We start from the raw sequence: 18127 nt of genomic DNA on the forward strand, positions 1-18127 counted from the left end.
TTAAAAATCATAGAATGTTGCAGAATCATGTAATACCTTGTAAAGTAAAGTAAATAAATATTACAAGATTTGTATGTTTGTAATGTGCCAGTCTTTTTAACACACCTCCATATACCATTGCTTTAGCAGTGATCTGTGGTTCGCCAGCTATTGCAAAATTACAGCTTCTATAATTCTCTGTCAGACTGTCCGGGCATGCTGGAAGTTGTAGTTTTGCCGCAGTCTAGGGAATGCTGTACTAAGGAAACAGATGTATGAAATGAATATATTTTTTTAAAAGCACACATTAAAGTTTTGTCATATTTTCATTATGGTGAAGATTAAAATTATATGTTGTGCTGCCCCCTTGTGTTGGAATGTCAGTAGTGCATAGCGTGAAAGCCATCGTTTTTTGGTTTATTTCATTGTAGGAGGACTCCGAAGAATGGAAGCGGTTCCAAGCGGACCTGCAGACAGCAGTAGTTGTGGCAAATGACATAAAATGTGAAGCTCAGCAAGAGCTACGTGCTGTGAAAAGGAGGTTACAAGAAGAGGAAGAAAGGAGTGCCCATCTTCATCGGGAGCTGGAAGACATGCGAGGGAGCAGGTCAGGCTTCCAGTGATTTACTATTTGGTTTAATCTGCTTATGTCGGTGTTTACCCAAACAGGCTGCCTCCAGTTGTTTCAAAACTACAACTCCCAGCATGCCTGGACAGCCATTGGCTATTGGGGCATGCTGCCAGTTATAGTTTTGCAACAGCTGGAGACACCTTGGTTTGGTACCACTGGCTTATGTTAGAGGGTATTTTTGGTGAGTTACTTTTATGACAAATCCACAAGCAATGGACTGGTGAAGGTCTGACCATGAAGACTGCCATCCAGATTGGGGGAGCTTGTACATGGGGACTTTTCACGAAAGTTAGTTCAAAACTGTTGAGTATGTTATCTGTAGTCGTTTAAAAGTAATCCCCTTTAAAGGAAACCTGCCAAGTCCTGGGGCTCACGTAATAGCCCAGGGACCTGACGGGTCAGTAGAACACCATTCCAACGCAGTTCTCATCCAATCCCGATGATGCTGCAGAGAGCTAACAACGAAGTTTAATCTGCCGGCTGTGACTGGTTATATAGTCATGTGACATAATTCAGTCAGCTCCCACCCAGACGATGATGATTGACAGCCTGAGTGCTGGGAGAAGCTGCCAATTATGCCTGTTGGGCTAAAGTGGGCACGGCCCATGTGACTGTATCCACTCGCTGTGACTATATAACCAGTCACGGCCGGTGGCGATTAAACTTTGTGTTTAGCTTTCTGCAGGAGAACTGCGTTGGAATTCTCTTCTACTGACCTGTCTGGTCCTCGGCCGGTACATGAGCCCCAGGATCTGACAGGTTCCCTTCAAAGGAAAACTGACAATAGGCTCACCTGCATTAACTGGAATACACAGATACATAGAAACAGGGTCACGCTTCTTACCTGGTGAATATTGGTGCAGCCGTTTAGGAGATATTTACCTTGTTGGTAATATGGGAATTTCTAGTTACATAATATACAGGCAGCTATTACTGTATGTGCAGCGCTTTCTCCCTTCGCTGCGGCTGATAATCCTGCCTGCTCTGGAGGATTATTTAAGAAAGGAGGGGAGTTGCGGTCCGAAGGGGACGGGATTTTCATCGGCAGTGGTCGGAGAGAAAAATTTGACATAAAGTAGCCTTAAAGGGGGTTATCCAGGAAAAAACTTTATTTTTTTTAAATATATATCAACTGGCTTCAGACAGTTAAACAGATTTGTAAATTACTTCTATTAAAAAATCTTAATCCTTTCAGTACTTATGAGCTTCTGAAGTTAAGGTTGTTCTTTTCTGTCTAAGTGCTCTCTGATGACACGTGTCTCGGGAACCGCCCAGTTTTGAAGCAAATCCCCATAGCAAACATCTTCTAAACTGGGTGTTTCCCGAGACAAGTGTCATCAGAGAGCACTTAGACAGAAAAGAACAACCTTAACTTCAGAAGCTTATAAGTATTGAAAGGATTAAGATTTTTTAATAGAAGTAATTTACAAATCTGTTTAACTTTCTGGAGCCAGTTGATATATATATATATATATATAAAAAAGTTTTTTTCCTGGAATACCCCTTTAAGTAGCAACATTAGCAACAAGGTGAATACACAGTATCCTAATGTGTAATGGCGGCAGGCTGCTGCTTTATGCACAATGCTTTCCCCCAACCTCTCCGGATGATAATCGCGCCCCTTTCAGACCGCAACTCTGCTGCTTTCTTAACCCCGCCCACTCTGGACCAATACTTTATCGTCCGGAGCAGACGACAAAAAAACCTCGCACATACAGTAGTAGCTGCCTCTGTTTCACGTAAGAAGAAACTACCATGTTACCACCAAGGTGAACATCTCTTAAATGGCCGCACCGATTTGTCACCCATTAAGATGCATTCGTGCAGGTGACCCAGTTTCTATCTACTTGTATTTTTAGGTTAGTGCGGGTGACCCTGTGGTAGTTTCCCTTTGGTTATGTACCACCCAAGCTTTCGAATGCGCATACTGTAGCCACAAGGTAATATAACTCTATAGATAGGATGGTTCACTTTCAAGGTTTAACACAGTGGTCTCCAACCTGCGGACCTCCAGATGTTGCAAAACTACAACTCCCAGCATGCCCGGACAGCCAACGGCTGTCCGGGCATGCTGGGAGTTGTAGTTTTGCAACATCTGGAGGTCCGCAGGTTGGAGACCACTGGTCTAACACTTTATTGCATGATCCTATCTATTTTATTTAAAATTGCAATACTGAAAACTATCAGCAATGAGTGAATGGTTTTCTTACCGGTAATATGAAATCAATTGCTTTATAATCCCCTTTCTACTGCGTGGTATGGCAGCCATGTAAAATGTGCATTTATTATATATATATTATACTCTGCCAGCAATTCTGTCATCTAGAAGGTGGAGATAATAGTCCCTGGGATTTGGGTACTGCCTAGCAAGCGTTGACCCTTGTAGGGGGGATATAAGAGAGTTCATATTTATGGACATTTATCAACTGGTTTAGTCAGGTTTTCTTTACTATATTTGTCGCAAAATTGTCGCAACTGTGACTACGCGATTTTTCGTGCGACATTTTGACTGGAAAGCGAGAACAGCAAGTTTTCCAAAAATGAACTACGTAGTAATCATTTTAAAATGGACTACGGGTAGTCAGGTATTTATTAACTGCGACAGTCGCAACTGCGCAAAAAAAACCAAGGGTCGCACCAGGGTTAAAAATTGACTAAATTTACTCCAGCTCAAACATGGAGCAGAAAAAGCTACTACCAAGGTAAACAAGGAAAAATTGCTTACGTGAAAGAAAATTATCAACAGGCTGAAAGCAGTTGATAAATAAGTCACACATAAGCAAAAAAAAAAGTAAGGAAAAAATTACTAAAAAAAATAATACATAAGCAAAGATTGATAAATGTCCCTCATTGTTCTTCAAAATTTGGTGGATTTAGCACATATATTGTCATATCTACAATGACGTCCATGTATGGTGAGTGTCTTTTCCTTGCCTACGTGATATGGTTATTTGTTTTTTGATACTGGTATCTATGCTATACTGTCCATTGTACGAGAACATTAGTATGGATAACATAGCAGAATGACAAATGAGATGTTTATAGCACATGAACGGGACCGGTTTAGTAATAGACGCAGGCGATAATAACACTCCTGTCTATACTGACTACATACATTACCTGCTCTATGTCTGCGCTTCTGTTAATCCATTCTTGTTTTGTTTCCTGTTATACAAAAATATATTTATATTGTATTAATATTACTGGTGTTTATACATGTAAATGTTGTGCTCCCATGTTTAACTAAATGTTGTCCTTAAAGGGGAATTCCTATCCTAAAACGTAATGAAATATGGCTAGAATAGGTCATCACGTTATGATTGTTGGGGGGAAGAGTGTGTGTGTGTGTGTGTGTGTGTGTGTGGGGGGGGGGATTCCCTGAATAAAGGGGCACTTAGACTGTATGCTGTGGTATCCGCCGAGAACAGGACACGCGGGGGGGGGAGGGGTTCTCAAAACCTGTGCAGAGGAAAAGTTGCAGAGTTTCCCCATGACAACCAATCAGATCGCTTCTTTCATTTTTCAGAGGCCTTTTCAGAAATGAAAGAAGTGATCTGATTGGTTTCCTCTCTACTCGTGTAAACAGGAGTGTTTTTAAATTAATTGACATAAACTATTGTAAAAATGGTGAGGAATTGAAACAAAAGATATATTAGAAAGTTATGGTTGATCCTTACTTGCATAAAACTAAAGTCCAACCTCTCGGGTCCCTGCTTATCTGGAGGTCGAAGGGTGTATTCCTGCTGGCAGCTCCGATACTGCACAGGGAAACTATGAGCCAACCAGGAACCTGTATAGAGAATAAGCTGAGGTGGGGGCAGCCATTCCGCTCTGAACAGAAGATGAAACGTGCACTTTTAGGGGTATTACTGTTACTAAGTGCTTCTTTTTCCATATAATACAACTTACATTTGCTGATAATTGTTCATGTGCTCCAGGATATAATCGTTGTCTGCAAAGTTTGAACCGTCTACCTTGTATATAGAAACACTTTCAACTATCTCCTTGTTTCTATATGTCTTCTAATCTTATGTGTTACTCCCATAGTCGTGGGTTTTTCTGCGGGGCGCATACATGTTCCTCAGGTCTCCATTCTGAAGATCACAATGGGGTCCGTGGAGTCACTGTGATCAAATAGTTATCATCTATCCTGTGGATAGGGGGGGGGGGGATACCTTTACATATTGAGACAACCCCATTAAAAGTGCCCAAATGGCAATATAACCTAAAAAAAACCTGTACACACTTGCCACTAAACCCCGCTGGAGCCATTCCCACATTACCTTCCTGTGTTTCTATTCCGATACACAGGAAAAACCCGCTCAGCTAGTCACTGGGTCACCACTGCTCCCAATGATGAGCTGAGCAGGCGTATCTTACGTGTTCCAATGGAGAACAAGAATAAGCCATAAATATAAGATTGCTGGGGGAAAGATTTTCGGCATTCTTGATTGGCTAATATCCAGAGGATAAGCCATTAATATGGACCCCTTTAAGACAGTGTATGAAAATGAGTTGTTGGCATGAGGTAACCCATTTACTTAACCAGTTTTCTTTACTTTAGGTATCATTTATAGAGACATCATGGTCATCTGCTTTCAGGCAGGTCCATTGGGCATTATTCAGGGGTCTCCCAAATATCAGCTTGAAAGCCTATGGTTTTACCTAGCTATTGTCAAAACTTTGCCCCGGGTCACTATAGTATTTATGATATTTTAATTCCGTATAGCACATTATTTCATACTTCCCATTGTTCTTCCTCTTTAGCAGACAGACTGGCTGATGTCCTGGGAACAGGATTTAGGTGGTGCAGGGTCACATAAACATGGTGCATGGTCTGGTAATCCCAGTAGAGACGCCGCTTCTGCCATGTCTTTGTCATGGTTATGTTTTGTCTCCTCCAAAGCATACAGCCTTGTTTCCCTGTCTCCTCGTGAGTCTTAATAAACAGAACTATAATAAGCTGGCGCTAATGTTATAGTCTTATGTTTTTTAAAAATATTCTAATCATTATTTCTTCATTACCTAAATCTTTATTCAAATATATTGAAGTAAACATTGTCTAAAGCTCAGATAAGTCTACTATTAGCTGTGCAAACAAGCCGGACTAAGCGAGCGCTCCAAGCTGGCATCATGTGTTACATTTTTATCATTTTGATTTTGCATTTTTCCTTTGGATTCTTACTAATATTTTAGCAGTAGCACAGTGCTCTGGACAATAAATATGATTTTTTGAACAAGTTTTATGTATAAATCATCAGATGCCAAATTACAAAAATTTGCATTTGAGATTTTTTGTGTATCCAAAGAAATTTAAAGGGGTACTCCGCCCCTAGACATCTTATCCTCTATCCTATCCACCACTGGGGACCCCCGCAATCACGGCTGCAGCACCCTAGAAATCCAGTGCATGGAGCGAACGTCGCTCCATGCCGGATGACTGGCAATGCGGGGCGGAAGGTCGGTGACATCACGAGCCTCCGGCGCTGCAGCCGACTCTCTAAATGAACGCTGGGTGCAGGAGGGAGATTGCGGGGGTCCCCAGTGGCGGGACCCCCTCGATCAGACATGTTATCCTCTATCCTTTGGATAGGGGATAAGATGTCTAGGGGCGGAGTACCTCTTTAACACATGCCCAATAGGTGGAGACCCCTATAGATCCTGTAACTCCCATCTGGCAATTAAATGTAGCCATGAGTGACTGACTGTAACCATAAATGGGTACTCCAGCAGTAAAAACAAACATTTCTTTTATTTGAACATCTTAATCCTTCCAGTACTGATCAGCTGCTGTATGCTCCCGTGGAAGTTGTATTGTTCTTTCCAGTTTGACCACAGTGCTCTCTGCTGCCACCTCTTTCCATGTCAGGAACGGTCATCAGCAAGAGCAAATGCCCATGCAGACAGTTCCTGACATGAATCCCGAAGATCAATTTGTTATGTAACCTGTATTTTTGTGACATTACAGGAAACCTAAGGGTTCAGATACAAACCGCAGCATGATGGGCAATACTGGATATTTGGAAATCTATATCGGAAAGAATGGTTGCACGTGAATAGGGTTTTGATATCCGCATTTGTGTATTGTACTGAACTTTTTTTTATGAAATCTGCCTGAAATCCACCACATCTGAATGTGACCTAAGAATGTTGTTCCGTACAATATGAAATTCTGCATAGAAATAAGGATGAGTTTTGAGTTCTTCATTATGATTTCTGCCCTGGGGCTCCACCTTCTAAACATGGCCCCATTTTATGGCTAAATATTTTTGGATCTCACTATGAACAAAGAGAAATCTCTCAATGAAGTAAAGGTAGCATGATTGTTCCTGCCTGGAATTCCTCTCCAATAATTAGGGGTATATTTGAGGGTCACTTTTTGGACAAGTGTACTATGTAGACTCTTCCTGGTTTAGATGCCGCCCTTGACCGTAACATAGGCCTCGTGTATAGGACATACTTCCCTGGCTCGTCTTATCTCATGTGATCCTTCTGCTGTTAAGGGGGAAAAAGGCGCTTCCGGTTCGAGACCTCCTGAACACTGGCAAATTAGATCCGGATACAAGCAATGTGAAACAGAGGTAAGATGGCGGGAAAAAGGACTAAAGGGGAAACATGCACTCTGACATTACTGCTGTAGAGGTACAGGCCATAAAATCACAAATATGAGGCAGAGTCTCTTATGTCCATATTAAAATCAGTGAGTCAGTCTCTTATGTCCATATTAATTCTGGTTGGATGCTTCTTCTTTACATGTAGTTTCTAGGCATCTGATTGATAGTCGATACATCCAGGGAGTATGTTGAGGGGGTAAAGAGGAAGCATTTACTGCTAGGCCCTGGTGAGACCCATCTACCCACATAAAAAGACATTAGAAATTTTGGCCTGAATAGTGCTTGGTAGGTTAGACTCTGTTACAGATTTTGCACTGGGGACCAGGCTTCTGAATAAGGCAGCCATTTTGATTTCCAGAGGGCTTTCACATACTGCTCAGGCATGGATGTCCGGGGGGATGTATTCCTGCACATAACCAGATTTTCCATAAAGGGAATAAACAAGTGTATAGCAAAACATGTGTTACTGCAATCCTTTTCTGTGAGACATTTCCTTGAAAAATTTCTGGGGTGCCAACATTTACAGCCATGACTGTAACCTTTTTAAATGGATAGGGTATAGAGTAGACTATGGACACATTTGCATAGATTTAAATGCTTTTTGCCACTATATTGTGGTAAAAAATATCATACAGATATGTATTGAGATATAAAAAAAAATTCTGCAGCTTGCATGTATTCCGATACATTGCAGGCTGCTTTGTGCCTGTATGTTCATTCCAGGGACCAAACCATCAGAGCTGACTTATTGAGACTGAGCAGCACTAAACACTTATGCCAGCTGAAGGAAAACTTTTTTTTATTTCTAACCACGGAATTTGTAAAATGCAATAAATTAAAAATGTACCACTGTCCGTAGCCTTTAAACCACCATTCCAGCCATAAGCTACAATCTGGGCTTATTTAACCTTATGCAAAAATAAATGGGACATTGTTAAAATTATAAACTTCTACAATTCGTAGATTGTAATTTAATTCTCAGTTCAGTACTGTTATTTTTAGGCTTCTGTTACATTTTGTTTTTTTATTACTTTTGATGGCAAGAACAGATGTATATTCTGCAACATTATTCTTGTAGTAAGAAAAAAAAAATGGAAACCTGACTTAATGACTCAACAGGATTTGTTGGGAACCATGTTACCACTCAACGATAAGGAGAACATGCAAAGTGTTTTCATTTAAAGAGATGTCATAGGATTCAAAGCTTTCTTTTTTAAATGTTTGTGAGCGGCTGATAAAAATGAAGAATAAAGTATACTTACTTACCCCAGTCCCCTGCAGCTCCAGAACCGGTGACATTTGCTACCATGCTGGTCTCTGCTTGTTTCTACTTCTTAGACAAGTGATGTTAGCAGGACCTGCCCACTCAGCTAGCTACTTAATGCAGGAATATGAATGAGCAGAGACCAGCAGGGGACTGGGGTAGGTAAGTATGATACTTTTTTTTTTTTTTTTTTTTAACAGCTTCCAGCAACATTTAAAAATAAAAAAATTGTAATCCCGGAATAACAGTTTAACCCCACCCAGGGGTGCAGGTCACTGTACGTCCCCATATAACTTTCTGTGACTACAACATCTAATAAATCCTTGTCCCGTTGTATGTGCATTAAGCCCTTGTTGTCCGTTCTGACACACTTGTGCTTTCTGTCCATGTCTAGCTACCTGTTTGCTTATTGTTGCAAATGTATGCACATCCTCACATACATAGTATCTATACTAATAGAAGAATAGATAATAGAAGAAGAGAATCCTAACATTACCTATCACGTGACATTAAAACCCACTTTCTTTGTATGACCTCCCATGACATCTGTGCTCTATTTTTGCAGTTATGCTGCCTGTGCCAGCTAGCAATGGGACAAACCAGGAGCCGTGGACCCAGAATGAAGCTGCTCGCTAACCGCTGTGGACTATAGCCAGTCATCCTAATCTCAGAGAGCCATATATCGATTGTTTGATTATGTAGTATTGTTGTATTTAAAGGGATAACCGTAAACTGCAGAGAGGGACAACCATGAGCAGATATTGTGTTCTGCATGTTTCTGTTACACTGTATTTCCAGCAGTGCTGCTATCTTATTCACTGTCAGTCTGTTTATACGTATCAATATTGACAATTTTGCTGACGTGACGCTTTAAAGTTTTTTTTTTCTTGTTTTTTTTTTGCTTATATATATGGTATTGTTCACTTGTATCAGTCGCTTTGTTATACCACTTCCGGACACTAGATGTCAGTGTAAGGAAGTCATAGGAAGTCTTCTGAAACATTCTGCCTATTTGCACTATAGACAAGCGGTAAGACACGGAGAGCAATGAGCATATCTCTTTATTATGGAGTAATCCGATTATACTGGAAAAGAGATGAATGAATGTAGAACTATCATCAGCCTCGGTTAATGCTGCGTCTTATTGTATTTTGAACTATGATGCTTTAAGCTAATTTTAGCCTGTGATTAGAATTCATCTGTAGCCTTCAGATTCTCCATCTTTAGATAATGCCTTCCATGCCGTAATATATTTTCTGATATATTAGTGTAAATCACAACTTTAGGGGAGTTTGGACCAGTGTTTCCCAACCAGGGTGCCTCCAGCTGTTGCAAAACTAAAATTCCCAGCATGCCCGGACAGCCTTCGGCTGTCCAGGCATGCTGGGATTTGTAGTTTTGCAACAACTGGAAGCAAAGTGGTTGGGAAACACTGGTATAGACATTAGCCAATGATATCCTTACGCTTTTATAGGCTCTGTTCACATAGCATTAACCCTTTAAGAACACAGCCTAGTTTGGTACTTAGAGGTAACCTGTCAGGTCCCTAGGGTCACATGTTGGACTGGCTGGACGCTGTTCTCCTATTCTGCCACAGTCTGTGAAAAAAACTACTTAGTTTGGCGCATGCCTATGCTCATTAGTGTTATACACAAATGGAAGTAGATGCTGCGGCTTCCAGTTAGGCTTTCAGCGCCCGCTTCCCTCCTGGTCAGGATTGGTTCATGGCCCGTGTGCAGGGATGTCAATGTTTTTGTGCTTCCTTCAACTTTAACAGCAAAAGTAGTACAGTCTGTACACGGTTATTGGCTCAAAGGCATTATCCATAATAGAAAAGCAGAACTAGTTTCTTCAAAAAACAGCACCACACCTGTCCTCAGGGTGTGTGTGTGTGTGTGTGTGGTATTACAACTAGGCTCCATTCACATGAATGGAACGAAGCTGCAATACCACACACAACCTGAGGACAGGTGTGGAGGACTGAGCCCTCATAGATATCATTAAAATCAATAGAATCTGTCAGATGTAGCCAGCATCCAGTTGTTCTGGCTCCATCATAAATTTGAGCCCTACCACAAATTGAACAGATCTTAAAGGTGCTCTCCGCCCCAGCGTTCTGAACATTTATGATGTCATGACACGGCCCCACCATTCATGTCTATGGGAGGGGTCGTGATGGCGGTGCGTTTTTGCTCTACAGTGCACATGTAGTTTATCCATGCATAGACATGAATGGAGGGGGTTGGACATCACGAACATGGCTGCCTGAAAGAGCTCTGAACATAAATGTTCAGAATGCTTGGGTGCTGGCCTGGAAATCGCGGAGGGGTCTGGGATCCGGACAGGTAATAAGATGCTTAGGGGCGGAGTACCCCTTTAGCCTGTGCTGAGGTGTTGCCGAACCAATGGCTGTAAGCTTTACTGCCGCTTTAAAAAAAAAAAAAAGTCCGACATGTCAGTGATGTCACACAGATATGTCAAAAGTGCGCTCTAGCAATTGGTGGGGTCTAAACACCCAGACCCTGAGACCAAAACTTTTGACGTATTTGTGTGACAAGTTTAAAAGTTTTTTTTAAAGTGATAGTAGCACTTAATCAAGAGCTACACCTGCCACAGACTAGGGAAGGCTTTTTGCAACTTTTTTTTTCGGTCCGCACTGCACTCAGTGGGTGGAGAGGGGGAGTAGTATTGCAAAAAGGGGGTACAGCCTCTGTGCACTTCATTTATTACAATTTACTCTTGTACACAGATGTAAATTGTAGTTAAATTCCATGGGGCTGGCATAAATGCCTGAGGCTGCTGCCACCTGCAGACTTAAATGCGAGGCACGCCGCTCAATAAATCCAGTGCAGTGGATTTTAATCTGTTTTTGTATAGTTTGTTTTAGGATTTGTATATCCTTTCCGTTATGTATCTGTTCACACTGAACACACAAACTGGATACTCCACTCCACTAAAGGAGTAGCCATTAATAATAAATCCAAATAGACTACTGGCCAGCGGCACACTCCACAGTGTGGTCAGGAAGTTGACCCAGTAGGAGAACAGAAATATAAAACACAGCACTTCATATAAATGGATATGAGAGAAAACACAGCATGAACAGATACATAACAGAAAGGATATACAAATCCTTAAACTGACTATACAAAAACAGATTGAAATCCACTATAAGCATGCCACCTAACCATGGCTAAAACCAGAAAATACCAAGTGCATGCTAAGACAGAGATAGTAGATTAAAAGCTCAAATAAAGAGTGTTTCACCAAGAGCTCCAAAGCAGCAAGTCCGGATATAATGAAGTATCACCAGCCCAGAGGCTAAACTGGGCTGACTTTAAATAGACACACCCTAGGAGCAATTGGATTGCAAGCCAGAGACATTAACTATTCCCTGGCTAGGGAACATAACTGTTCACACACAAGCAATTCAATAGCTGTGTGAACACTAACCAATGCAGACAAGATATATCAATTTATTGTCAAAAAGGTTAAGCAGGAGTTGGCTGAATTTCCAGCTAGAGTGTACACACACTAAAGAAAGGTAGTAAAAATAACTTTCTTAACAAATATATGTTAATTTGACAATTAAAAATAAATTTCATTGTCAGACAAGCATTTTTTTGTGTCTGAAATGATGGCTACTAAAGGGGATTATCCCCAATACACACAATAAAGCAGTTGCTGCCATATGACCTCTGTAGTCGATTAGTGGCCTCAGCGATCATGTGTCGTGCTCCTATAGAGCCACAGACCATGGCACGGTGGCACCAGACTGGTGTAAAACTTAACCGTTTATTGCTCTTCTTCTTAAAATCACAACTGGGTATTTAACATAACAGTGATGTTTCCTCCAAAATATAACTTTATTCAAGTTACAAACATTGCAACCTCATTACATTACTTTGGAAGTTGGTGGTGCAGTGGATTCCTGGTTGTCCGGGATGTGTTGTTCTCCTGGCCTCATGGCTCCCATTACTGAACAGTGATTCCAGGGGTATAACACAAGACTGCTAAAGGACACAGATTAGCTGAAGCAGTCATATCTGGGACACTTGCAAGCAAAGACTGGGATGCTGAACATAGTTTGTATGGTAGATTTGTTGTTTTATTGCGTTTGGGGCTCTTCTAAAAAATTTAAAAAATGAAAACCATGGATAACCTCTTAAAGTGGCTATTGTCAACTTCTAGTCTAGTTGTACTCTTAGCGCAAAAGTCCTTAGAAAGAGTACAGCAAAATCTCTTATGGTGATAAAGAAAGTAAATGGTATTATCAGCACAGGCTGTAAATTTGTTGTATCATAAAAAAAAAAAAACTAAACACAATGCGCTGAAAATCACCTGGTTTTCAACTGCACTGTGGGATAGGAATCCCACATCATACAAAAGGCTAAAGTGTAACAGCTGCAGCAGCTGCAAATTTATATGGCTCCTATAGAACTTCCTAGAGCTGCATACATTTTTGTGCAGTGAACTCTTGGTAAAATAGGACACAATTTTGTTTCAGACAGACTGATGGTATGTGCGTTATCATGAGTAATCAGTCTTCATTCACTGTCTGCAGTGGGGCAGGCAGCTTTCTGTATGGAGAGATATTGGCACTACCTGCAATGCAGGAGACTTTAGAAACATGCAAGAGGGGTATGGCAAACGGATGAATGAAGTAGCTTGGTGGTGCTCATATCCCAGGAAAACAGAGAAATCCAAAACTGTACAAAAGAAGATTACGGGAGGCACTCATCATACTTCAACAAAGGCAATATTTATTCTTCATACGTGCATAAGAACAGCATGGTCAGGTGCAGACGCCGGAGACCGGGCTTTACAACAACAGCGGTTTCACTCCACCATGGAGTTTCATCAGGTTGACCTGATATAACTCCATGGTGGAGTGAAACGGCTGTTGTTGGGAAGCCCAGTCTCCGGCGTCTGCACCTGACCATGCTGTTCTTATGCACGTATGAAGAATAAATATTGCCTTTGTTGAAGTATGATGAGTGCCTCCCGTAATCTTCTTTTGTCTAGTTTAACACGGGTGGTAACGTGTGCCATAAATACTTTATGCTCAGCAACCTTGAGCATCAGGTATTCAATTGGAACATGCTAGGAAGAAGTATCCATACAGAGAGCCGCCGGCCCCGCTGTAGACAGTAAGTGATGACTGATTGTGAGGGGGTCACCATTCAGAAGGTAATAAGACACTGAAGGGCACAAGAAAGGGTAGTAATGTATATTGCAGAGCTTTTACAGTAATAGCATTGAAGTTTAAATTCAACATTACACTTACACTTTTACTTTATATTTAAAGAAGCAGGAGAATTACAGCTCCATCTAAGAAAAACTTTTCAATCCCATGGAAAAGATATGTAATGTAGTTTCTGTATGAGGGCAGTCAGATCTCTTATGCTCTGGGCTCTTGAACAATGTCTGATTGCCCAAATGGGCAGTCCTCCCCAGCCATCAGCATTATAGCAAGGACCAAAGCAGAATTACTTATCTAAAGGTGTCCTTCCTTTAGTATATAATGCCATAATACAACTTTAAGCAATTGCATTTATCATACTTTGTCCTTACAATAAGTTGTAAAAATTGAGAAAACCTATTTTTATATTAGGGCAGTGTCCAATAATAAAGGGACATCCTCTGTCCAGCACCCTTTATCTCTTGGTCAGAGTGAAGCTTGCTTGAGGCTCCGCTGGCGGTTGCCGAACGGAGGAGAGAAAAATCCAGGAGATTTCCGGGCGCACACCGCGATGTCGAAGACCAAAGGATGCCGTGGATTCGGGTATATTTCTTTATTAGACAATGGATTTCAAGAGCGGTCCGCTCTCTTTATCAAGTCCTTTACAGAAATGCCATCCAGTGGATGCTTTATACATAAAAGATTTGAAAAAGCCCAGGAATTTTACAGGATGGGTGACTTTACACACTTGGGACATCACATCCTGTTCACACAGGTAGGCATATGTGGCAAATCAGAGCATAGTAAAGGTGTGTATAAAATGACGTCAATTAAAAATATAATTAAAAAGACAGTTCACCATAAGGCATGAGGTGCATTGAGCTTTATGAAGTACATTGAACTTCATAAATTTGGTTAAAAAGCATATACTTTTTTATTTTTTGTTTATTTTATATAAGAATGGGCATAAGATCCAGGGGGCCAAATTTCAACAAAGGGCCTGTGGCGCTACCAGTAGGGCAATGTCTTTTGATGTTAAGAGTTACCAGAGGGTCAGGAGTTAAAAAACCCTGATAGGGGAGTTGGAAGGCTTTTGTTTTTTATTCTTTATTTATTTTGGGGAAATGTAGATATAAATGAGTTGCGAGGAGCCAATTTTAAAAGAGAGCTCTGTGGTGCTGCTGGTAAGAACATCCTTTTTGAAGTAGAAAGTGGCTGCAGGGTTTTGTGTTCAAGAACCCTGATGGCGAGTACCAATTTAAATTGTTTTTATTTTATAATAAAGGCTCCTTTTTTTACCTTTATCCTGCTTGTTTAGAGAATAAAAAAAAAAAAAAAAAAGAGAGGGGGTTAAAGTTAAAAAGCCACTAGATGGCAGCACAGGATAAAAACTGAAAAAGCAGACTTTATTGAAAATGAAGGTGACAGGAGGATATCAATGGACAGTCCTATTGTCGTATGACAGTGGCTTCATTTAGGCCTCTTGGTTGTAGCATACGTAATTTGTAGATCCAGTATATTTCTTTACTATTGAGAGTCTGAATTCTATTTGGTACATCTTCCGAAATATGCTCGATTGGGCATATTCGGATTGGGTGGGACACTTGCGGGTGTTCCGACTGGCAATGTCTGGAAAAACTGTATAATTGGTACTCTTTCCGGATATTGGCCCTGTGTTGGTTGAGTCTCACATGTACTTCTTGTGTGGCTCGACCCACATATTGCTTCTTGCATGCACATTCAATTAGGTAAATTACAAACTTGGGTTGGCATGTCATGCGGGATGTTATTGGGAACACTTCTCCAGTTTGGTGGCTTGTAAACTCAGTTTTGTTGCTCACAATGCATGAAAAAAATAGACACCGTGCTTTACCACATTTGTACACTCCTTTTGGCAGGGTTTGATGGTGGTCTCTAATTCCCCGTTTATTCTTGTTTTTGTGTCTCCGCAGTTGACTGGGGGCTAGGATGTTCTTTAGGGTGGGTGCTCGCCTAAAGATTAGGCCTGGGTTATCTTTTAGGCCTGGTCCTAATACAGGATTCTCTCTTAAAATATGCCAATATTTATTCAAAAAAAATTTCAGTTCAGCATGGGCCATTGTATAGGTGGTGATGAATTTAGGAGTAGTATTCTGTTCTTCAGAAGCTTTCTTTATTTTAAGTAAATGATTTAAGGTAGAGGTAAGACAATCATTTTGAGTTAAAATCTTAGTTTTGTTAAAGGCATCATTCAAAAGGGATTTTGGATACCCCTTATTAAGGAACCTTTTTTGAAAAACTTTTGTTTGTTTGAAATAGATGTCATCACGGGTGCTGTTTTTTCTAACCCATTTGTACTGTCCAAAAGGCACATTTGTCCGCCATTGTTTGAGGTGTCCACTATGGAAGGCCAAATAACTGGATGCGACTATCTCCTCCGCTTGGTGTGTGATCTCGACATCTAAAAATTCTATCTTATCTGTAGCCCAATTGGCTGTAAGGGTTAGGCCCCAGTCGACCTAATGATTTATATTACGGACAAACTCCTCAATTAGGCTAGTGGGGCCTTCCCATAAAATTAAAAGGTCATTAATATAATGTTTATATATCTTTACATGGTTAGAAAATAATAGCTGCGACCTTATGAATTTGTCCTCAATTTTGCCCATGACTAAATTAACATAGGATGGGGCTACCCGCGTCTCCATAGCAGTCCCATGGGTCTGATGGTATGTGCGTCCATCATATGTAAAGAAATTATTTTCTAGGATTAGCCTTAGGCCCGCGAGAAGAAATGTTTTTTGTATCTCAGGGATCTCCGTATCTTGTTGTAATATTTTATCGATGCATTCCAGACTGATGGAGTGTTGGATTATACTGTATAAAGCTCCTATGTCTAACGTGAGGAAGACATATTCGGACTGCCAGGTTATAGGCCTTAGTATAGTGATTAACTGTTCTGAGTTTTTCAGATAACTGTCAAGGTTCTGTACATATTCCTGTAGTATTAGATCTAAATATTGAGATATGTTGGATGATAGACTATTTGTACCTGCAATTATTGGACGACCTGGTGGTAATGTTGGGTTCTTGTGTAAGTTTGGTAAATGATAGTAATTTGTTTGTCAGTATATTGTTCTGTACTGCTTTGGTAAGTAGATCCTGTAATTATTTCTCCAGGGACTTGAATGGATCCTCTAGAGTGATCTGATCACTCAATATTCTTTCTGCTTCTGCATTATATTCTGTATAATCCTGTAACACCACTCCTCCACCCTTGTCGGCTGGGCGGATTACTAAATCTTGATTGTTTTTTAGTGCTGATAAAGCCTTATTTTCTCTTTTCGTTAGATGACCTTCCTTATTCCCTTGGTACCGATTTTTTTCCATGAATTCTATGTCACGGGATACTAAATCTTGAAACACCTTTATATGGGAAACCAGATTGTGGTCAAGGTAAAATGGATGGACATTTCACCTCGGGTGTTTCCCTCGGATTGTGGTTTCTTCATCTTCTTTTAGTGTTAATGTTAATTTCCGGATATACTGGTGTAGATCCAAAAATAATTCTAAATCGTCAGGGTCATTCTTAGGACTAAAGGATAGTCCTTTTTGTAGGAGACTGATCTCGTAAGGGGTAAGATGATGGGAGGATAGGTTGAAGATTTTGATGGTGAAATGGGATAAAGGGGAGGGGGAGGGGATGGAGTTAGAACAATACTTCTTTCCTTTCTTTTTTCCTTTCCTCCACGTTTACCTCGCGACCCTCTGGTAACTCTCAACATCAAAAGACATTACCCTACTAATAGCACCACAGGCCCTTTGTTAAAATTTAGCCTCCTGGAACTTCTACTTAAACCCATTCTTATATAAAATAATCAAAAAATTTAAACTATATGCTTTTTAACCTAATTTATGAAGTTCAAAGCACTTTATAAAGCTCAGAGCACCTTATGCCTTATGGTGAACTGTCTTTTTAACTATATTTTTAATTGATGTCATTTTATATACACCTTTATTATGCTCTGATTTGCCACATATACCTACCTGTGTGAACAGGATGTGATGCCCCAAGTGTGTTACGTCACCCATCCTGCAAAATCCCCGCTTTTTTCAAATCTTTTATGTATAAAGCATCCACTGGATGGCATTTCTGTAAAGGACTTGATAAAGAGAGCAGGCTGCTTTCGAAACGCATTTTCTAATAAAGAAATATACCTGAATCCACGGCATCCTTTGGTCTTTGACATCGCGGTGTGCACCCGGAAATCTCCTGGATTTTTCTCTCCTCCTTTTGGCAACCGCTAGTGGAGCCTCAAGCAAGCTTCAGCCACCCTCCCCAGGTGGACCCAGGTCCGAAGGCAGCCCGTCATCACTTGTTTCATGCTGTCATAGATGTTGAGCTCTGAGCCCAACATCACAAGGTACGTTTGAAATCGGCACCCTGTATTAACCCCCTCACCCTCGGTAACGGCACA

At 40.8% G+C, this 18127-nt stretch overlaps 1 protein-coding gene across 8 annotated transcripts in view; it reads left to right on the top strand.

Annotated features, from left to right (window-relative positions):
- SPECC1 (sperm antigen with calponin homology and coiled-coil domains 1) overlaps positions 1-18127 on the top strand; it is a 417974-nt gene that overhangs the window by 266553 nt on the left and 133294 nt on the right. For 6 of the 8 annotated variants that reach the window (XM_056559145.1, XM_056559144.1, XM_056559146.1 and 3 more), the window contains one exon: positions 411-586. In XM_056559145.1, coding sequence (XP_056415120.1) covers positions 411-586 — 176 coding nt within the window. Of the gene's footprint in view, positions 1-410; positions 587-7113; positions 7192-9053; positions 9817-18127 lie in introns of those variants that run through there. The other 2 variants (XM_056559148.1, XM_056559149.1) reach the window with 2 other exon arrangements.

Source organism: Hyla sarda, chromosome 2 (assembly GCF_029499605.1).
Source record: "Hyla sarda isolate aHylSar1 chromosome 2, aHylSar1.hap1, whole genome shotgun sequence".
NCBI classification, from domain to species: Eukaryota; Metazoa; Chordata; class Amphibia; order Anura; family Hylidae; genus Hyla; species Hyla sarda.